Raw genomic sequence first — 23,307 nt, forward strand, 5'->3', positions numbered from 1 at the left:
CCAGACTGCCTGAGTCAAAGGAATAACGGAACCTGCCCGGAGGAGGTATAGATCCTAACCTTTCCTTTCCTGTGTGACCAGTCGGGGACGGTCTAGCTCTGCTGGGCGCCCTGTGCACCGGGCTCGCTCAGAAAAGGCGACCTGCCACCTAGCCGCCGACCGCGGTAGAGCGATATGAGCCTGTATGGGCAGGGAACATAAGGTGGCGGAGCCAGGCAGTGCTTGCACTGTGGTCAGTGGGGTTAAGGTGAGGGCAGGTCTGAAAGTGACGGCAATTCACCTACCCCAGTGGCGTGAGCTCCGCGAGCAGTCCCTGTCCCTTAGCTCTAGTGAGTTGCTAGGGATGGCTGGGCTTAGCCTGGATCCCTTTGCAGTATTACAGCGAGGTGGGACATCATTAGCCCCAGGGGCAAACGCTGGGGCTGACTTTTAATCTCCCTGTCTTAGTTTTCTGCCCCGTGCACCTTTCCTCCCACTGTGCTGAACTGGGGAGAACTGAACAAGCCGGCTGGTTCTCAGCCTGTGCTCGGGGACCCAAGTCCTTGAGAACAAAAGGGGTGAGGAGGAGGTGGCTTTCTCACTGAGGTTGAGTATTATTGGGTGGGAGAAGGTGCGGGGGGTCTGCCGAGCAGACAAATTGCGGCGCCCCCTTCCGCCCCCGAGCCAGGCTGTGTACTGTATTAGGGAGGCAGTCGTGGCACGTCCGTGTGAGATGCAGAAGGGGGAGGAAGGTTGAGAAGACTAAGCAGCAGCCAGAGCATGTTCTCGATGCAACAGTTCCCTGCCCTGCCTCCGGAAGAAGAGCGTTACCGCCAGGTCCTCTCCTCTGATCGGGTAAGACTAGCGCAGTGCCCCGGCCACCCTCCAAGCTGCCGTTTGGGTCCTTTCTTTGGGCACCAGCGGTGGCTACAGGGGCCTGGCGTGTCCGGGACTGGGGCCATAGCTCAGCGGCCCCCCGATGGAGTCGTCTCCACCTCCCTGATGAATAAGCACCAGAGCAGCTGCGATCGGGGTGCCGGGCTGTGCCAGCCGAGGGCTCCGGGGGCCGCGCCCAGAGGCGCGCAAGATGCGCGGCAGGAGAAGGAGAAGAGCGGCGCGCCTGGGGCATCGATCCGGCTAGCGCAGCGGTCCGGGCACCGCCTCGTGCGCGCCTGGCTGAGCCGCCCGCAGGCTAGGGCGAGGGGCAGCAGGGTGGCAGTCCACATGCTGAGGCTGGGCCACGGTTCCGAGGAAGCGCGCTCGCGCCGATGTAGCGTTGCAGAAAGGGCCCCGCTCACATGGGCCATGATCCCCGCAGGGCAGAGAGCGGAGTGGCTCGTGCGGGGCCGGTGCGGGTGCGAGAGGAAAGCTCCGGGGAGAGGAGAAACTTCTTGAGCAGGTCCAGCCTTGCGGCAGGGCCCCCTGCACCTTACACTGAGCGCGGAGGCGCCCTCTGCCTCTTCGCCACCCGCTGGCTCGGGCCACGCACTGTGAGAGGCAGGGTGCTTAAAACGCTGGAGAGTTCAGCCCGTCCCCGCCGACACCACAACAGCACCACAGCGTGCAGTGGCGAAGCACGCAAATAACTGACAAGGAGAAACGGCTCCGCTGCCCTTTACTGTAACCAGGGAACATTTCGTTTCCTTTCATTGTCAAGGGAGGACGGTGTGTGATCAACAAACGCCGCCAGCCAGCTCTGCCCCCAGCCTCGCTCAGCAATCAGGGAAGTGATCGAAATGAGTGTGTTCCAATAGCCATGCCCTTTGGGGGAGACATAAACCATTGTCACGTCTAAATCAGACCAGACGGGACTGACTCCCGAGGAGACAGGCGAGGGCTGAATGCACAAGTTTAGCCCAAGTCCGGGGGACGACGTGCCACACACATGATCAAGCCGCAGTCTGCCCGCTCCTCGGTGCGTTAGCGGCCCGGGGTCAAGGAGAACGGCAAAGGGGGTTAATGTGTTGTAATCTGAGTCCTTTGCCGTCGGTTACGGCGGGAGCTGAGAAAAGTTACGCAAAGTGCAGTGGCAACAAGTTCCCTCAGCGCGCCTGGCCATGTGCGCGCGGAGCAAGGGCGCTAGCGCCTGCCTTCGCCTTGTGAGTTCTCCCACGTTTCCACCCGGCCTCGTTACCGCCCTTCCTCAAGGACCAGGCGGGGCGGCAACACCAACCGGCAGTAAGGGCGGGGTGAAAGGGGCACGCGCACGTTTGTCCCTGGCTGTCGTGGAGCGGCGTGCGGCTTCTCGGTGGCGGGGCCCTTCCCTCGCAGGTGGGCGGGCGCAGCAGTGAGGCGAGGCGTGGGGCGAAACCGGGCAGCTACTAGCTCTCTGCGGGGCAGCCCAGCGGCGGGGAACACACCGGGCTAGAAGTGCGGAGTCCGGGCGCTCGCTGCCCTCCAGGCGCGTTGCGGAGCAGTGAGACGCAGTTAGCGATCCCGTGCTTGCTAGCGGGTTGTAAAACCCCGCTGTGGACAGGGCGCGGGGGTAGCTTTAGCTCGCCCAGATGCACTCTGGACTCCAGACTAGAGCAGCGGGTTGGCCAGGGTCTCGTGCACCGGCCCCAGACTCGCAGTGCTCCCGGGCGGGGGAAGGAAGGGTCGCCGCGAATTGGGGTTGCTAGGGAGACTAAGAGGAAGGTCTGGACATAAACCTTTGAGCGGCCTGAAGAGCGGCAAGGGAAATGTATAAATATTCCCCACTTAACACTGAGCTAAGCTGTAACGCATCCCCACTGGGGCGTGAGCTTTACAGTTGCCTGTGATGTAGAGGGCCTTTCCCCCCCACTGATTGTTAGGATGCGCTTATCTAATGCGTGGATCGGAACTCCCAGCAAAGAAATCAACCCTGCTGAGAAGGGGGAGGGATACAATTCAAACCTCACTTCCAGGTAAGTAGCTAATGCGTTGCATAATGTCTAGGAAGGTGCCGCAAAACACGTCTTGGCACATGACAGTTCAGCAGTGGCTTTCAGCACACTTTAAAAACATTCCATGCATAAACATTTCGTTCCATAAACAACGCAAGGGCACATTGTTGGAAATTATGTAACTATGGTAGTATGTTTTGTTTAGAATCCCGGTTCTTTAGCTACATGTCAGGCAGAACAATTATAGCTTCCAAGGCCAGAAGGGGCCACTGTGATCACCTTGTCCAGTGGTTCTTACCCAGGGATACCTGTATCCCTAAGGGTACTCAGAGGTCCTCCAGAGTGCACATCTAGATATTTGTCCACTTTTACACTAGGCTATATAAAAGCACTAGCAAAGTTGCACAAATTAAAATTTGATAGACTTGTTTATACTGCTCTTTATACTATACACTGAAATGTAAGTACAGTATTTATATAGTATACAATGATTTATTTTATAAATATGTGGAAAATAAGAAAGTCAGCATTTTTTTCAGTAATAATGCACTGGGACACTTTCGTATTTTTATGGCTGATTTTTGTAAGCGAGTAGTTATTGAGGTGAAACTTGAAGGTACACAGGAAAATTCAAATCCTGAAAGGGGTATAGTGGTCTGGAAAGGTTGAGAGCCACTGATCTAGACTGACTTTTTGTAAAACACAGGATATAGAATTTCCCCCATATAATTCCCAGAATATATATTTTAGAAAAAAGCGCCAATCTTGATTTTAAAATGACCAGGGATGGAGAATTCATCATGATCATCTGTGGTAAGTTACTCCAGTGGTCAATTACTCTCATTGTTAAGCATGTGTGACGTTATTTCCAGCCTGAATTTGTCTAGCTTCTTTTTCATCCAGTAATGGATTGTGTTTATTTTTCTCTGCAAGACTGAAGAGCCCATTATTGAGTATTTGTCCCCCATATAGGTACTTGTAGACTTAAATTAAATCATCCCTTAACTTTCTCCTTGTTAAGCTAAATAAATTGAACTCCTGGGTTCAGTCATTACACTGTATTTCTTCCTTTCTTTTCAAGACTATCCATTTATTTGGGAAGTTTTAACATTTTTACAGATCCTTGTCATATAAATATCAGATTCAAAACAAACATTACGACAAGTCTCAGAGGGGTACCGCTGTTAGTCTGTATCTGGAAAAACAAGGAGGAGTTCTGTGGCACCTTAAATTTGTAAACTCTAGGGGTACATCTACACAGCAACATTATTTTGAAATAACTTAGTCCACATCTACACAAAAGCAGTTATTCTGAAATAATGTAGAAATACTGTCAAGTCCACCTGGAGGATTTCTTACTCCAACTCCTATAACCCTCATTGTACGAGGAGTCAGGGAAGTCGGAGGAAGAGTACTATGTTTTGAAATAAGTTCTGTGTAGATGCTTCCAATTTCAAAATAATCTATTAACTGACTTATCAATATAAACATTTAACACCATACACATCTAACAAATATAAATATTCAAAAACTGGACAGGTGTGCTGGGGCTTTTTTGCAAATGTGTACTTTGTGTAATGAAAAACAAATCTAAATATAAATACCTAAATATCTATCTGTCCTGTGTGTTACATAATTGGTGTGTTAAATTTTCCATTAGCAAAACCTCCCATATTATTGAATCATTCATTTATAGTTGGGTTATTTTTTTCTAGCAAGAGGCTACCAATAGCTAAGCAGCTACTAGTATATGAGGGTATGTCTACACTACCACCCTAGTTTGAACTAGGGTGGTAATGTAGGCAACCGGAGTTGCAAATGAAGCCCGGGATTTGAATTTCCCGGGCTTCATTTGCATAAAGCCGGGCGCCGCCATTTTTAAATGTCCGCTAGTGCGGACTCCGTGCCGCGCGGCTACACACGGCACGGACTAGGTAGTTCGGACTAGGCTTCCTAGTCCGAACTACCGTTACTCCTCGAGGAGTTTCACGAGGACGTTTCACGAGGAGTAACGGTAGTTCGGACTAGGAAGCCTAGTCCGAACTACCTAGTCCGTGCCGTGTGTAGCCGCGCGGCACGGAGTCCGCACTAGCGGACATTTAAAAATGGCGGCGCCCGGCTTTATGCAAATGAAGCCTGGGAAATTCAAATCCCGGGCTTCATTTGCAACTCCAGTTGCCTACATTACCACCCTAGTTCGAACTAGGGTGGTAGTGTAGACATACCCTGAGAGATTAATTCTTCATTTCCTCTTACACTTCCAACATCCACTAGGAAGCCTGAGGATTACTAAGGGATCACTGCACCCCAGTACCTTCCAATATCCAGACATATCTACCATATATGCATAACATGTTTTATTTCAAAACAAGTTCTTCAACTTTTATCCACATTCAGTTCTGCTATATATTTTACCCTGATTGATGTGAGATACCACTGAAACAATATCTTAAAGATTTTTTCTTTTATTATGCTACAGACAGAGGTTGTTGGTCCTCTTTTCCAGACCAAACTACATTTTGGGGGGTAATTTATCCACAACTTTTTGTTAAAAAAGCTGTCTGCGAAGACCTAATATAAATTAAAGAGAAGATTTACCCAGAGTTGCTCAGGTCCTTAACTCAATTAATTTTTGTTTTTTTGGAAAATAAAATGAAAGAAAATGTATATGCCTCATTTAAATTATTGTTCTGGGGTGGGGCAGGAGATGAGGGATTCAATATGCAGTATACCCTGAGGAGAGAGAACAAAAAGAGTTATTCATCCTGTGCAGTAATGGGAGTTCTTCGAGATGTGTCCTCCACTCTGAGTTTTGAATCCCTCCCAACCCTCTACCTTCAAAAAACCCAACCAACCAACCAACCCCTCCCTCCCCCCAAAAAACCAATCCCAAACCTTTTTCTTTAAAAAAAGTGGCTTTTTTGAAGAAAAAGGTGGGGGTTTTTTGTTTTGTTTTTTTGAAGGTAGCGTGTCGGGAGGGATTCAGAACTCAGAGTGGAGCACTGACGGGGACGTCACTCAAAGAAGAATCCAGCCCTCTCTCACTGCAGCAACTTGGAGCCAGGTGAGAAGTGCCTCTCCAGAGTTGCTGCAGCTCCAGCAGACGTGGCTGGGGCAGGTCCAGGTTCGTCTGTCCCTTGAACTCCCCAGCCAGAGTGAGGAAATGCAGCAAATTGTGCACTTTCCCCTTGCTCCCTAACAAAGGGAAATAGTCAGCAATATCCCTGTATGAATGGGGGGGGGAGGGGGAGGGGAGACTTCACAAAAGGGTGCCTGTGCATTGGGAGGCCCTGGGCTGGGGTGCGCCCCTTGCCAGTCCTTTTCATCTGCTTGGTGATTCTGTCTCTTTTCTGTTTGGTTTTATGAGAAGCAATCACATTTCAGACACATCCCATTTTGCTGGCACAGAAAAACCCATATCTTGCTTTAAGTTATGATAAGAAGGAGCTGTATACTGAATTTGGTGGTCCTACATCTCACCATTTAGGAGGAGTTCTTCAACAGACAGACAGACTCTCTAAAATATATAGTAGATTATAATTTTTTTGTTTTCTAATTGACCAGGCACCATCAATTCAATTCTAGAAATTTAAGAAACGTAATTTCTGACCTGAAAGTATTGCTGCCAGGGAGAGGACCAATTAAAGTTAGTTTTGATCTCTTAAAAAAATAGAAGTTTTTCTTTACTGAATAGCTGGCCAGCCACGTGCATTCCATAGATCTTCCAATGTTTTCAGTTTTCTGGTTCACAATTTGGCTTAGATTTGGATTATTTGCAATGGGTGTCATTGGTGAGGGAATAGAATTTATGTTATCTCTTGTTCTGTTCCAAACCAATAGATTAACCTTTGCTAAAGAATGTGTGTACATTTCTGGAGAGCATGACATTAATCCATGGTAACCTAGTGATATTTACACTGTCACGATTTTTTTGTTTAATAAAGACCCATTATTTGACTGGGTTAGAGCACCCCAATTTCACTGCTGCTTTGAGCTGGTCTGGCTTGATTGAATATTTGGAACATAGAATATTTGGAACAGCTAGTGCACCCTGTTTATTGGATCCATAAAAAATCCTCTGCACTCACTCTTGGTCTTTTCTTGTCCCATATAAATTCTAACAACATCTTCTGTATTTGTGCTAGGGCAAAGGTTCTTATACTTTATTATATTATAATCCCCTTTGGGAGGGGAATGAAGCCTGAGCCAGCCCAAGCCCCTGAAGTAGAACGGGGGAAGAAGGGGACAACGTCAAAGCCCAAGGGGCTTCAGCCCCAGGTAGGGATCCTGTAATGTGAATCCTAATGTCCAAGGCTAAAGCCATTGGGCTTTGGTCCCAGGCTTTCAACAAATCTAAGACAGCCCAGGAACTCCATTAAAATAGGGTCATTATCCACTTTAGGGTTAAGACCCACAGTTTGAGAACCACTCTGCTACAGTTTCATGTGGGATAATCACAGAAGGATTTTGGGGAAAAAAGTATCTTTGGCAGAATATTGCTTTTGATTTTGTTTTTGTTTTGATTTCTTCCCAACCAAGAAATTGCATACTTTCCCCAACATTCAGATTTTTTTGTTTGCTGAATTAGTGATTTGATATTTAAATCACAGACCTCTTCTAGATTGCTTGCGATTTGAATCCCAAGGTATTGTGGTTGCTGCATATTTGTACCTAAATGCTTCTGGAGGAGTGACTTTTCAGAGACTGACAAATTTATAACTAGCATTTTAGGTTTGGCACAGTTTGCTTTAAAACCAGATGCTTTCCCAAAGTTCTGAATTTTTTTTGCAACTAATTTTAGTTAAATATTTGGTGTAGATAGAAATAATATTTTATCAATTGCCTCTAATATTATTTTCTTATGGACTCCTGATAAGGTTTATTCCTGTGATGGATTAATTGTTCCTTATCCTCTATGTAAAAGGATTCATGGCCAGTGGCATAAACAAAGGGGACAATAAACATACCTACCTACTCCCTCGAGCCGTAGAGCCCTGCACTGGTACAAATGTCTATAATCAGATACAAATTGGCACCTGCTGAACTGTAGGGATCTACCAGAAAGTGCAGTGGCAAAAAAGGGAATGTGGGGCTACCACTCCATGGAGCCTGCACCTTGAGCCAGCAGTTCCTCCCAGCTGAGTGGCTATAGTACCCACCATTCCTGCCCCCCCAGTGAAGCTATATAACCCCCAGACAGGAGACACAGCTGTGTGGTGCCACCACAGATGCTGATTTCTATCCACAGATATCCACATTTGAGGATAGAAATTTGTTTCTGTGCAGAGCTCTAGTTAACGTATTTCAGGAAGTGGGGGAGTCTAATTCCATATAGGACAGGCCTGGAAATACACTAGAACAGAACTGTCTATCAAAGGCTTTCTCTGCAGCTGGTGATAACATAAGAAATTGATCTTATTTGATCTGGTATTATGGATGATTCCAAGTACTCTCCAAAGACTGTCTCATATTTGTCTATCTTTAATTAGTCCAGTTCACGCTTGATTTATAAAAGCTGAGAGAAAAGACTATCATCAACTAGCTAGCATTTTTTCTAAAATGTTCTTGTCATGATTTAAAAGTGATATAGGCCTGTAGGAGTTGCATAACGTAAATCTTTACCATCTTTGGAGAGGACAACAATAGCAGCTTCTTTCATAGGTTATGGAAATTCCTCCCCTAACAGAACAATGTTGAAGGTAACTCTCCAGGGACACACTTAATACCTTCTTAAATACCTTGTAAAATTCAACTGGCCATTTTACCACTTTTTGTACTTGCTACTGTCTACAGAATTTCTTCTTCTGTTATTTCTTTATCTAAAATGTCTTTATCAATTTTGCTTATCTTTGGCAAGTCAGCTATTTCCAGATACAGGCAGTCCCCGAGTTACGCGGATCCGACTTATGTCGGATCCGCAGTTACGAACGGGGCACTTCCTCTCCCTGGTCTCCAGCAGACCAGGGAGAGGAAGCAAAGCGGCGGAACGCGCGGCCAGCTGACAGCCCAGACGCGTATGGGCTGTCAGCTGGCCGCGCGTTCCGCCACTCTGCTCTGCTCCGCTCTGCTCTGCTCCCCCTCCCCCTGGTCTGCAGACCAGGGGGACGGGGAGCAAAGCAGAGCAAAGCCACGGAGCCCGAGGGCAGCAGGACAGCCACGGTGCGTCTGGGCTGTCCCGCTGCCCCGTGCTCCGCGGCTTTGCTCCGGACGCCTGTGGTACAGCAGCTGGGGCGCTGCCGGTTGGTCCCGTAGCGCCGCTCTGGGCGCCACTGGACCAACCCAGCAGCACCCCAGCTGCTCTGCCCCAGGTGTCCCCAAGTCAGCAGCTGCTGAAAATGACCAGTGGCTGACTACAGGAAGCCCCTGCCTCGGGCTTCCTGGAATCAGCCGCTGATCAGTTTCAGCAGCAGCTGACTTGGGGATGCCTGGGGTTCTTAAGTTGAATCTGTATGTAAGTCAGAACTGACATCCAGATTCAGCCACTGTTGAAACTGATCAGTTTCAGCAGCGGCTGAATCTGGACGCCAGTTCCGACTTACATACAGATTCAACTTAAGAACAAACCTACAGTCCCTATCTTGTACGTAACCCGGGGACTGCCTGTATTTTTAAAATAAACAGCAAAAGATGCACATATTTCATCTTGATGTGTAATTGTCTTTTTCTGATTGTTTTTTGAGTGGGATAATATTTAACTTTATAATCTCTTTAAGTTTTTGAGTCAATAACCTATCAGTTTTATATTTGTTTTCATAAAACTTCTGCCAACCGCTTTTACAATGGCATCTGTCCTGCAATGTATCCTGCTTCCCTGTAATATTAGTGAATTGTTGGTATTTTTATTTAATCTGTGTTTTTGTGAAAGTCTTGTAACTTTTAATCTCCTGTTCTAGTTACATTTTTTTCTTGAGCCCTTTGTTTTTCATTTGGGAAGCATTGCTTGTCAAATGGCCCCTGAATACTGCTTTAACTACCTCTCTGAGAAGACCTTTTAATATCATCTGCATTATTTATTTGAAAGTTTTGAAGAATGTCACGCTTAATTGCTGGAACCCAATGACTGTCTTGGGGAAGCAAGCAGTTCATTATATATATATATAAAAGATCTATAGAACTCAATCTAGTTATCCAATATTACTTCCACTGGTGCATGATCTGACCATGTAATTTTGCCATTTTCCTCATATCTTTTCTGCTTTATTAAGGATTTAGATATTAACAAAAAACAAATAGTCTGGTAGCTCTTGAAAGACTAACAAGACTTTAAAGTGTTACCGGACTATTCGTTGTTTTTTAAGTTTTTCCTGTTAGGGTATGTCTACACTGCATTCCTCTTTCGAGAGAGGAATGTAAATACAGCTGAGAGAAATTGCAAATGAAGTGTGGATTTGAATTTCCTGCACTTCATTTGCATAAACATGTCTGGGCGCTATTTCGAAATACCCTATTTTGAAAAAAGAAATGCTGTCTAGACAGATTATTTCAAAAGAAAGCCCTTCTTTCAAAATTACCCATACTCCTTAAGGAGTGCAATTTCACTAAACTGTATTTGCGTTCCTCTCTCAAAAGAGGAATGCAGTGTAGACATACCCTTACAGACTAACTCGGCTACCCTTCTGAAACTTTAGATATTAACATTAGGTCTATTTTAGTGTATAATTCATGTAGTTATGAATAAAATGTGTAATCTCTTTCGCTAGGTTCAGTTCTCTTCAGCAATCTGACAAATTGTTGGCAAAGAGAAGTCAATGCTTCACCTGATTCCATATTCCCCTTGTCTTTTTTTAAATCAGATTTGTCCCAGTCTATTTGAAGTCTCCTCCGAGTATAGTTTCCCTTTCCCCGAAGTGTTGCAGTGTTTTAAAAAAGTCCTTACTATTAATTTTATTTATTTATTTGTGCTTATTTACTTATTTGTACTTTTGATTGGGAATATGCACTGAGCCCGGTGTTGTTATTAACCTAACAATTGTGCTCTACAGCAATATACATGGTCCCTCCTCCTTAAATTGATCTTTAATTTGAAAAGGCACATGCTTAGCAAGTATAATGCCCACTCCTCTTTTCTTTTGCTAAAGCAAAAACATCTGCTGAAACAAATCACTTTTCATGCCCATAATTTATTTCTGAAAAATGGATTTCTTGATATTGAATAATCTGAGAGGGTTTTTTTATATATGTCTAGATTTTTCCCCTTTTAATGACATTATTTAGCCTATTGACAAAGATATCACTTGGAGAAAAACATTGAGAGTAATTATTTAACTTAGTAAAAAGTCTCAGAGGGGTACCTATTAGTCTGCTCAGTGAAAAACTTGAAAATATTATTCTTTAGCTACTTTATGGCATGAAGCCTTGTGTTGTCAATGTCTCTCATTTTTAATTGTTGCATTCATGACTGTGAGCCTGAGTATGATTTGGTTGCTGTTTTGAAACCCCCCCCCCTTCCCAGTACCTCCCTTCCGTTGTCCTCTTACTTGAATAGCACTTCACTACTTAAAATGTGGCATCGTCCTAGCAGCACAAATACAGCTGTGCTGCTGTAGCACTTTAATGAAGATGCTCTACATCAATGGGAAAGAGCTGGTCTATCGGTGTAGTTAATCCACCCTCCAAGGCATGGTACATATATCAGTGGAAGAAGTTCTCCTGCTGACATACAGTTGTATAAATGGAGGCAGGGGAGAGTTAGATTGGTATTACTATGTCACATGGGTGTCGATTTTTCACATCTCTAAGTGACATAGTTATACCAGTATAGGTCTGTAAAATAGACTGAACCTAAATCCAACTACAAACAATCAACATGTGAAACAAAACCAAATGATTGTATTTTGTGAACAATCAATGCTCTTTAAGAACACCTGGCCTGCTTCTCTTAATACAGTCTTTACCTATGGGACCTTAGGGATGAATTACTGTCTGGCCATTTGAACTATGAGGAGGATAGAGCCTTCCTAAAGGCTCCTCACCATCCCCTTCCCTCATTGTTTTCTCCAGTCTCCCCCATCTTTTGCATCCTCTCCCCCTCCTCAGTTAGTGTCCTTTATTTCCTCTATGTTTTAAAATACAGAACACAGCTATTATTGAACACCTCAAGTAAAGCAAATTTTACACTATTTTCTTTAGTAACATAGTTACTGGTCATCTGTTAATTCCTGGCAACTTTTGGGAATTCACTTCTCCATGGTTTACTCTGGTCATCTGAAGAAGGGGGCTGTGCCCACGAAAGCTCATGATACTATCTACGTGTTTTGTTAGTCTTTAAAGTTCTACCATACTATTTGTTGTTTTTTAAGTTTATCCTTTACAGACTAATTTGGCTACCCCTCTGAAGCTTTAGATTTCTTGTCAGGGCAGTTTCCCAGTTCTCTTGTTCAACTTTACTTCTGCCATTGCCAGTACAGTTCCTCGACTCTTTTGTCTTTTCCTGTATTTTACTATTTGTGAAGAGTTTTTCAGAAACTTATCTGGAGTTCCTTTTCTGGACAGTCATTTTGTGCATCTGCAGTTTGGATTTCTGTTACAAGCCACTGGAGTATGTTTTCCCTTGCTTAAACTCTCTTATTGTATAATCCTGATTTTGGAAGCTGATTGAGAGTGTAAATGGGAATACCCATCTGTAGCAGATATCTGCCCTCCTGAATGCTGATGTACTTTGCCCCAGTTCTCTTTTTCTTTGTAAATTTAGGGCAGAGTGTTCATGGAAAAAAACAGCAGGCTGTGGCCTTTGAATATGAGCTCTGAGTGCTTTCTGACTTTTTCATAATAATTTTTTTTTTTACTGATAATCATGAAGTTTCACAGTTCAGTCTCTGGGTTTTTATTGCTATGTTATTATGAGGCCCAGGCAGGGAGAGCAGTGCCCTATAGGCCCTCTCAATGTTTAGTTCTTCCCGGGAGCTTGGATGTAAAGCTCCACAATTAAAGTTTTTACAAACCACATTGTGTTTTGTCCTTCAGCAGCCCATTAATTCTGATATTGTGTGTCAGTCTGTTTTCTATACAATCCAGTTTAAGATGCAACTCTTTCTCTCTGCTCCATCAGTTCCATGTGGTACTGCAAAAACTCTGGATCATCAGATCATCTCTCATGGCCTTAAGATGTGATATCATCTACAGAATGTTTGCTTTATTAACCATTTCATTTTCTTCAGCACTGGAACTTCTGCGTGATTTGGATGCTATGTGTTCACTTGAAGTGTGAGAAGTCTCTCCATGCTGTGAGCCAGAAACACTTATCTTGATGAAGTATCTTTTAAATGTTCACATTTTCTTGGCGCACCCATCCTCTGCAATTCTATGCTCTTTTTTGTTCGTTTATTTTTGGAGGAGGAGGGTGGTTCTTTAGTAAATGTTGGGAGTCAATGGAGGCCGATTGTTTTATTATCCCCTAAGAGCTCAGGCTTCAGGCTAGAACCTTCTAGGCTGCCATTAAGCATGCTTTTCTAATTCTTTAATCATTCTTGGGGTCCTTATTGGAAACCTGTACACTTTATCAACCTGTTTAGATGGTTATTCAGTACAACTTCCAGGTTTTTTTTAATCACTGAATCCCAGGATAGACTTGCCCATCTGGTAAACATGGCCTTTTTTCTCTGTTCCTAAATATGTAACATTTACGTTTAGCCATATTAAAATGCACATTATTTGCTTGCCTTGGCTTACCAAGTGATTCAGATTGCTCTGTATCAGTAACCTGTCCTCTTCTTTATTCACCATTCTCCCAATTCTGTGTCTGTGATAGACTTCCCATGGTGCAACTGTAGCTGCCACTGCCAGGAACTGGGGTACTGCGGAGCCTTCTGTCTTACCAGCCTGGGTGTCCTCTTCTACTATGCTGCTGTGATAAGCTGCAGATGCCTCCAGGTCCTGCACTCACAGAGCCTTACAAAAGCGGAGACACACACAGCTGCATGGAATGTTTTTCAGACAATCCCCGCCCCCAGCCTGGGAACCAGAGCTGTATTGTCCTACCCTGGCTAGAAGCCTGACCAGTGTAAGTTATTACCCAGTCTCCCCTTCCTCATTGTGGGTAGGACAATGGACCAGCCCCTGTCCCTGATCACATTTCCTTTACACTTCAAACACCACCCTGTTTTTAGGTAAAAAATGTAAAATTGATTGACTACAAGATTGGACCTTCCAAAACTGGGACTCTCTGGTCTGGCAACATCCGTGGTCCAATAGGACCATGGATGTTCCTGGACCAGGGAGTCCTGGCTGGGAGCCCCAATGACAAAGATGGTTGGCGGCTCAGAGCCTGACGAGGCTGGGGCTGAGACTGGAGCTGGAGCTCTGGTAGTGCAGCCAGGACTGCAGCAGCCCCAATAATGGGGCTAGGAATGTGGCAAATGTGGTAGTGGAGTTGGGGCTGAGGACGCAGCAAGTGCAGCAGCCCGGGTAGCAGAGCTGGGGCTGCGGCAGCCTCTGCAACCCTGGTAGCAGGGCGGGGCCAGGGATGTGGCAGCTGCAGCAGGCCTGGTAGCAGAGCCAGGCCTGGGGAATGTGGCAGCCACAGAAGCCCTGGTAGCGGAACCAGGGTTCTGGCAGCCCAGTAGCAAGGCTGGGGCTGTGACTGTGGCAATGCAGGCTGCTGGGGCTGCAACAGCATGGCAGTCCAACAGGGGTGCAGTTGGGGCCAGCAATGGGGAGGGAAGATGGGCTGGGCGGCGAATAGCAGGGGACCTCCCCTGGTCCGGCACATTCCCTCATTTGAGACTGATCAGGTTCTGAGGGTGCTGGACCAGAAAAGTCCAACCTGTACAGAAAGATAAATTTTAAGTGATTATAAATAATAGCTTAAAGATCAAAATTGATTATCATAGAAAATAAAATTGCAATCTAAGTTCTATGTACTAGGCAGGATTTGAATCAAGCAATGTCTCACCCAGATGGTACAAACAATCCACCAATCTTCCATTCATAGGCTGGGATTACTTCTTTCCTATGTGGGACAACTTCTCCAGTCCAATAGTCATTACTAAGGCATTTTCAGGTGTTTAGCTGTGAGGGGAATGAGGCCTAGTGATGATGTCACTTCCCTGTCTTGTAGTTTCTTCCAGCTTGTTGAAAAGATCTTTTTCTGTGACATGATTCAAATGGTCTCCATGGTGTACAACAGGGGCGGCTCTTCAGAAGTGAATATGTGGCTCCTTATATAGGTACCAAATCCAGGGCTGGAGCTACAGGTGCCAGCTTTCCATTGGACTGGACGGTGCTCACTGTTCAACCCCCGGCTCTGCCCTAGGCATTGTCCCTTTTCACCCTTTCCTTCTAGGATCCTGCCACTTCCCACCCTCTCCCCTGAACCTGTCATACCCATGCTTCCCCCCTCCAGTGTTTCCCACTGAAAAAGAGCTGATCCCAGTGGACAGAAGGAAAAGGAGAAGGAGGCACTGACCGGTGGGGCTACCAGTGGGCGGGATGTGCTGGGAGTGGTGGTGGGGAGATGATCAGGGCTGGTGAAATAGAACTGTGGCTCTTTGGCAATGTGCATTGGTAAATTCTGGTTCCTTCTCAGGTTTAGGTTGGCCGTGCCTAGTGTACATGTTGTCTCTGAGAGATTTCCATCGTGTACAATTCCTGGGGTAATCCTGCTGCGTGTACGTTCCTCAGTGAGCTATCAATACTGTTTGGCTTTTTTTTTTGTTGTTGTTGTATCTGAAAGACTGGTTTGTGGTGTTTTTAATCTCCCAATGTATTTCAGTAACAAACACATAGCAAAACTTCATATTGATACAACAAAAAATACAACCCAACAGGATATTAATGTACAACAGATCAAGACTATTAAAAATGATACTTCACAAGGCATATTTTGTACAAAACATATAATTATATCACCATTGTAAACATGGGGGTGCCACGGTGTTGCTTTGGGGTACAGAATGTCACAGTTATCTGCAAAGTTTAATAGTAATGAATTTATGTTTTCTTTCAGGTCATTAATAAAAATGCTAATAATGTAGGGCCCAGAATCAAGCCCCATACGACTCTACTAGAAACCCACCTGTTCAATAATGAGTCTCCATTTACAACTACATTTTGAGACTTATCAGTTAGCCATCCATTAATACATGGAGGTTGCATCTAGACTGGCAAGATTTTGCGCAAAAACTTGCCAGCTGTCTATACTGGCCGCTTGAATTTGCGCAAGAGCACTGACTTTGTAATGTACAAAATCAGTGCTTCTTGCTCAAATACTTTCACGCTCCTGCTTGGGAAAAAGCCCTCTTGCGCAAGAATACTTGCGCAAGAGGGCCAGTGTAGACAGGGAAGAACTGTTTTGCGCAAAAAAGCCCCGATGGCTAAAATGGCGATTGGGGCAAAATCTCGTCTAGACTGGCCATGTATGCTTTTGTGCAAAAGCATTTTTTGCGCAAAAGCATCTGAGCCAATCTAGACACGCTTTTGCGGAAATACTTTTAACAGAAAAACTTTTCCTTTAAAAGTATTTCCGCAAAATCATGCCAGACTAGACGTAACCTTATGTGTGCTATGTTAATTATATACGGTTCTAGTTTTTTTGTCAAAATGTTATGTAGTCTCAAGTCAAATGCCTTCAAGAAGTCAGCACTACATCAGCACTATTTACTGTTACCGTATTTGTAATCTCATGAAAATTATATAAAGGTAGTTTGACCATATTTATCTGCCATAAACCCAAGTAATTAATATTAATTCTTTATTCTGTCCTGTATCACTCTCTTGCCCAGGATTGACGTCAGATTGACAGGCCAATAATTACCCTGTTCATCTCATTTATCCTTTTTACCTATTGGCACAACAGCTTTTTTCCAGTCTTCTGTGTTAGAGAAGAAACAGGCGACCCCGGAGCGGATGGAGTACTGAACTGCTTTATTGCTCACACACGTTTATCTTGGACATTTAACACAATATTCCAAGTGGCAACAATTTGGTGCCAGTTACATTTTAAAATTTATTTTAGTATGTTAATTTACATGTTCATTACTACTTTTTAAAATACCTTTACCTTATTTAGTATATTCATTTTTATGCAATGAATATTAATAGGTAGGTAATTAATATTATTATACCCACCTCTAATTACTGTTTACAGAATTACTAATTAAATTAACACTTTTCTACACTACAAACTTCTTAAATTAGTAGATTACAGAAATTACAAAAGAGTGACCCTAAAAATATTTTATACAGAGCCAGTAAGGGTAGGTAAAAGACACAATAAAAAAGAGCAGCTGCATGCTTATCTATCTTTCTAGGCTGCAAGAACAAAGGAAAAGAGCATATTTATACATTAGAAGGATAATACCTGCTTTGGCTGGACTCTTAATCTATCTTTCCAGAAACAAAGGGAAAAAAAAACATGATTAAAGGACAATGCCTATTCTGGCTAGACCCCTTTTCCACGGATGTATAGTCATTCCAGACCTCTATTAATTTTTACATATTTCAACATTCTGGAACATGTCTGTGTTTCAAGACTTACTGAAGGGCAGCATTACTGAGTATTAGAGTTTTCTTTCTTCCAGCCAAGTTCTGTTTCTGAAGGAAAGTGATAGAGCCCAGCCCTGCAGGCTTTGCTAACATGAGAGGTTCTTACTCAGATATTAAGTTCCTTTAACTTTAGTGAAGCTACTCTCATAAGAAAGGTTGCGGGACACAGAAAATCTGTGTTCATGCTACCACATTAATATTCGATAGGACCATTTTTTGGAAAGTTGCCAGTTAGTCTGTTTTTCATCCATCTGTTGGACACGGGAGGTATGACAGACTCTTGATTTATGTTCTATGATCTGTATACATAAAATCTCATGACACTTTTTGCAATAATATGGATACTAAATCCAGTGCTGCAATTTATTTTCCACTGGGATATTGATTTTCACTCCAATCCCCTTTGTACCTTCAGCTGAATAAAGCATTCTTCATTTCCTCTTCTAAAATCTTTATTGGCAGTGAATGGCTTGTGTATTGCACCCAAAAGATAATTGCATATTTGTGTATATATGCATATGGAATCAAAAGAATAGGCATTTAGTAATCCTTCAGCATGTGAAATGCTATATAAAGTGTCTATAAGATTTATAGTAAACATTTAACAAATATATATGTATTGCTGTTTGATAATATCCCAACATGTGAATGGAAAGTCAAGTGAGATTCACCAATTGTTTAAAAAATGTTTCCTTATATCAACATAATAGGAATAATTGTAGTGCTAAACAGGATATACAATAATGAATTTAGTCCTTAGCGCTTTGTTCTTCCACTGGATGTTATTGTCCCACTGTTGCCCTGAATCCACATTTTGCAAAACGCATAATCTGATCATTGCTTATATGGCATGAGATAAGAGTTACAAATGGGCTGGTGGACTAAGGCAGAGAGAAAGGGCACTAGTGTAATTAACATTATAAAAAACAATCAAGTAGCTCCACTCTCCATTACTTTATGGTTTAATGAAAATACACTGCAGCAGCTAGCAAAGTCCAAGGGTACTGTGATCTGAATCATTCTCCAGTTAGCATTAGGAAACTTAATGAATGGCATCATTGGAATTTTGGGTAAGAGCACCTTTGATGTGTGTCCATTCAGGGTTTTGTAAGAACAGCAAGATTGCAGGACAGCAAATTATGAATTGCCTGATCGGGAATAAGCAAAGTACAAATTCAGCAATCAGATTAATCCTGTTTCCAGCACTGTGTGTACATTGGGGTGACCACTCACCTGATCATTAAACTTCATGTTTTAATGTAAATTCTTCCTGGTGTTTTGAAAAAAAAATCAAGGTTACTGTCTTTAGGCATGTCTATTTATGTGAGTAATCTCTGGTTTCCTAGAAAACATGCTGTAATAGATTCCACATTACTATTTCACTGCATGTTCATCTAGGAAGGCTGATTTTAAGGCCAGAAGGGACCATCATAATTTAGTCCAGGGGCTCTTAAGCTTCATTGCACAGCAATTCCCTTCTGACAACATAGTTACTACATGACCACAGGAAGGGGCTGGATTCACCACATCAGATGGGGGAAGGCGATCCATAACTCAACCCTAGCACCAGGACAGCGGAGAGAGGTCCACAGCCCAAGCCCCACCATCCGGGAGTGGGGGATGGAACACAGATTTTAGCCCAGGGCAGCACTGTCCCTAGCATTGTTGGTGCCCTACACAACCTCATGTGTGGGCAGTCCTCTATGGGAGAGAGTGCCCAAGAATAGTTGCACACGAGCTGTGGGGGCAGGAGCTATGGAGGGCAGGGGCAGAGCAGCTAGGCAGCAGGGTTTGGGCCTGCCTCCCACACTCACTGGCAGTGGGCACTCAAGGGAGGGAACTTGGAGAAAGAGATGAAACTCAGTGATGGCAGGAAGCAGAGAAACACAGCTGGGAGCTGGCACAGCAGAGCAGGCTGCTGGTGTTTGTGGTGCTGGGCTTTCCCAGGCTGCATTGCTTGAGGGAGGAGAGTTGAAGGAAGAGCTAGCATGAGGGTGGGAATAGGCAGTGCATGGGCAGGGGCTTAAGGGAAGGTGTAGAATGGGGGCAGAGAGCAGATGAGTGGGGGCTTGTCCTAGGCCCACATGCCCTAACCTAAGGATTACCCTGCTGGCTTTAGCCCATGGGGAGGGGGGAGCAGACAGGGAGACAGCCACACTGCATATACAGCAGCGGTTACCTAGGGCACCACAAAATATGGGGCAATGTGGTCCCCCAAATTTTGTGATGCCCTATGTAACTGCATATTGGTAGAGATGGCCTTGGCTCTGTATCTCAGCAAGTGTAATGCTGGCTCTGGAGACCCCATTAAAATGGAGTCCTGGGCCACTTTGGGATTCCCAACCCACAATCTGAAAACCACTCTGTCTGAACTTCTGCATATTGCCGGCCACAGCACCTCACCAGCCCCCTCCTGTAATAGACCTGGAAGGAGTTACTGAAGTCCTCAAATAATGACAATTTACACTAGTGTAAACTTGCCAGTGAGTCACACCTAGAACCCAGGACCCATGCTACAGAGGAAACCAAAATACCTCAGCAAGCAAGTCTCTGCTCCAGACAGAAATGACTGGTGATAAGGCGCGAGCACCTTTATGCAACCCAGGGGAAAGGTATCACCTTGTACCACGGCAGTGTCCCTAGCAGGGCTGTGCCTTTAAAGTTCAGATCCTCTTTCCATTCTTCAAAGTAGCAAACCTTAGCAAGCCCGTTTCAGACAAACCCCCGACTTTGTAAGCGGGCTATCCGGGCAGTTGTGGCTTCCCCAGTAAGTGCCTCATGGCTCCCACAGCTTGGCGCTCCCTGACGGTGAGTGTCGCCTTTGCAAATGGTTTCGAGGTCCCTTGCGAGTGGGACCGCCATGGGAACTCTCTAACCTGCCCGGGGGCGGCTGGCAGCGCCTACCTAGGATCAAGAGCGGAGAAGGGGGCGCAGTGAGGCGACAGGGAAGCTGCTTCGCCCTGTGCCGCCAACGCCAAGCGCCTGCGGGCTGCTCCGCGGCGCGTGGCGGGAATGGCAGCGCAGGGACCTGGGGATCCCCCGGCCGCGCGGAGGGCACGAGCCGCCGCCAAGCCCCCGCGCGCAGGGAGGGAGCTATTTGTTGCTGTCTCCATTTCCACGGCCGGGCCAGGAGCTATGCGGCCCCCGCTATAAATAGCTCCCGCCGGGTGAGCTGTCAGATTCCCCTGGCGGAGCGGGTCCCCCGACCCGGCCGTGGAAAATCTGACTGCAGAAAATACCGCGGTAAAAATAAAGTAGCCAGGCGGCGCCACGCCAGGTCCTAGCGCCAGCGGGCGGCAGCCGCTGCCCTGGCGAGACCCCAGGGGCGCACCCCAGGCAGCCTCCTTCCAGCTCAGCGCCGAGCTCAGGGCCCCCTCCCGCCGCGGCAGTCCCATGCTTTGGTGCCGGCCGGCGTCCCAGGTGCTTGTTTGCGGGGAGCGGTGTCTATAGGTCACAGCAGGACCTGGTCAGATTTTCCACGTGGACCAACGGACCACTGCGGTGAGCGAGCCGGGCAGCGCAGGTGTGGTGGGAAAAGGGCTCAGGGAAAGCGCACGGCGGCTCTTGTTTCTGCTCCCCCGTGTTACTATAGTCTCCTCGCGTGCCTTGCACGTGGCCCAAGCGAAACAAGTACCCAGCAATGGTGATGCCTGTTAGCTGTTCGGAGTCAGCGCACCTAAGGGAGAGGGAGCCGCGTTCCGCCCTGTGCATGAGCTTGGTAAGGGCCGCTCGCAGAACTTTTAGCGCTCCGGGACAGTGCAGGAGGCGCAGGTCGTTTTCTGATCCCAGCTTGAGGTTGCGGAGTTGAAGCTTAGGAGGAAAACCTCCTTTTTCAGTTGAGAGCTGAACGGGTTTGGATGTGGTGCCACTGTCTGATAAAACATACCAGAGTAGCAAGATTGGTGAGATAATTAATATATTTTATTGGGCCAATTTCTGTTGGTGAGAGAGACAAGTTTTCCAGACCCACCAACTTCTGCGTGGTAGGCTGGTGGCAAACACATGGAGTTGCCTCCCAAGGTTTGCTTTGTTTTTAATTTAGAGTTCTCATATACACACATGCAATAAACGGACAACCAAGCTCCAGAGTTTGCTCTTCTTCCAGGAAGGGTTTTTAAGCTCTTGTGTTACTCACTTAGGAAGGGCATTTAAGCTCTTAGCCACCAAATTTTCAGAGGAAAGGGGTAGGAAAGATGATAGAGCATACAGTCTTCTCACACCAAACATTTGATTCCTACGGGGAGTTTGTATGTCTTTCCTTTTGTTGCGAACATTCCACCCTCAATGCCATGTTTTGGGGATTCATAGATGCCCCCTTTGAACCAGAGAATCTTGTTCTCTATAGCACCTGTGTGGAGCCTGCTTTTTAGTGGCTACACCTCTAGTTTGGTGATTAGGAGAGACCCACAGCCCTCATTGTGGGTCCACTTTATAAGATGGTATTTCATTTGGATAAGGTGATACAAACAGTACATCTTCACTGCATAGTTAACGTGGGTGATTGGCACCCAGTGCTGAGATCCTGATTTAGCTTCACCTGGGTGTGTGTTCAGAGAGCAAAGGCTAAGCCTGTGTTAGTGTCCTCACTATTTCTACAATCATCTCTGTATTTGTTGTTTTTTGTGGGGAGGGGAGGTGCATATCTCATGATTTTTTGTGTTGAGATGATCTAGGAATGTTTCCCTGACACTTTCAAGAGAACTTGTTTGTTAGTTGGGGGAAACTGTGGGTGGGGCACAGGAGGACTATCAGCATTAAAGTGATTTTTTGATTACACCCTCACTGCAAGCCTGTGTTAAATTAGAGCTTGGGTTTTAATTTGTACCCCCAGAAAATAAGCATTTTCCAACTCCATTCTCAAAGAATCACTTTTTGTAGAGTAAGTAACCAACCATTCTTTTTCTCTATTTGAGTTGCAGTGATTGTGTGTCATGGATCTATATGATTTGTATTATGCCCAGCCTTTCAAAAGTCTTTTGAGAGGATCCTGTCGGTGTCTCAAACACCCAAGGGATTGCACTGTGCCAAAAGGCCAAAAGTGCCACTGAGGCTTTATGCTCCACCATGGCTCTTCTCAGGGTGAGCTCTTCCTGGTAAGCCCAACTGAGGTAGACCCCTGTTCAACCCCTAAGGCAGTGGTTCCTTTTTTATACTGAAGACTGGCAAACTCATTCAAAAAATGTTGGCAGACCAGTATAGAAACATTTTATTTGCATATTCATTATGCTAATTAATTTTAAGAGGTCACATGTTATTTTACATTGTATCTGTACACGCATAATACATGAAATTGTAATGTATTTTTTAATACCCTCCCAACTATTTGTTTTCCACCTTTAAAAAAAATCATACATAACCCATTGCTAGCTACCAAAGTATTTTATTTCCACCACTGTTAAAACTCAGACAAGATATCTCTAGCTAGTTTAGCTAAATAAAATTAAAATGTATGACTTACTGACAAGACTACATCAGTAGGATCGCTGGGCATTGTTTGCCCTACACAAGCAAGTTACAGCAGGGCATTATGCTTTACAGCAAGACTTGCGGTGTGTTTCTCATGTCAAGCCTATTCTGATGTCTGGTCTTAGTAACAGTCATTGCAGAAAAACCCATTTCACAAAGGTATGTAGATGGAAATGGCAGAAAGGCCTTCAGAGCTAGGGTGCTGAGTTCTGGATATTCACCCTTTATTTTAATCCAGAACTGCTCCTCGATGTCCTCATCTATTTAATCGATCCTCCTGGCAACAGTGTTGTCGGAAAAAGGAACTTGTCCTACCTTGCAAGTTGCCGTTTCCCCAAACAGCTCACAGCAGATATCTTTTCCAGTAGGAAGAATCAGCTCTTTGCCAATTGTAAAAGGCTTTTTAGCTTTGGTAATTTGGTGAGCTACTAGAAATGACACCTTCAAAGCAGTCATATTTGAGGGCATACGTGGTATTGAGAAATAATTGTTTTTGTCCTTCAAATTTGCTTTT

At 45.1% G+C, this 23,307-nt stretch overlaps 1 protein-coding gene across 8 annotated transcripts in view; it reads left to right on the plus strand.

Moving 5' to 3' along the window:
- Positions 1-598: 598 nt before the first annotated feature.
- The window catches only part of CORIN (corin, serine peptidase), a 219,541-nt gene continuing 196,832 nt past the window's right edge, over positions 599-23,307 (plus strand). For 3 of the 8 annotated variants that reach the window (XM_075930472.1, XM_075930478.1, XM_075930479.1), the window contains exon 1: positions 20,836-21,045. In XM_075930472.1, coding sequence (XP_075786587.1) covers positions 20,968-21,045 — 78 coding nt within the window. In that variant the 5' untranslated portion in view covers positions 20,836-20,967. The other 5 variants (XM_075930474.1, XM_075930477.1, XM_075930473.1 and 2 more) reach the window with 4 other exon arrangements.

The sequence above is a fragment of the Pelodiscus sinensis genome, chromosome 5 (assembly GCF_049634645.1).
Source record: "Pelodiscus sinensis isolate JC-2024 chromosome 5, ASM4963464v1, whole genome shotgun sequence".
Taxonomy (NCBI): Eukaryota; Metazoa; Chordata; order Testudines; family Trionychidae; genus Pelodiscus; species Pelodiscus sinensis.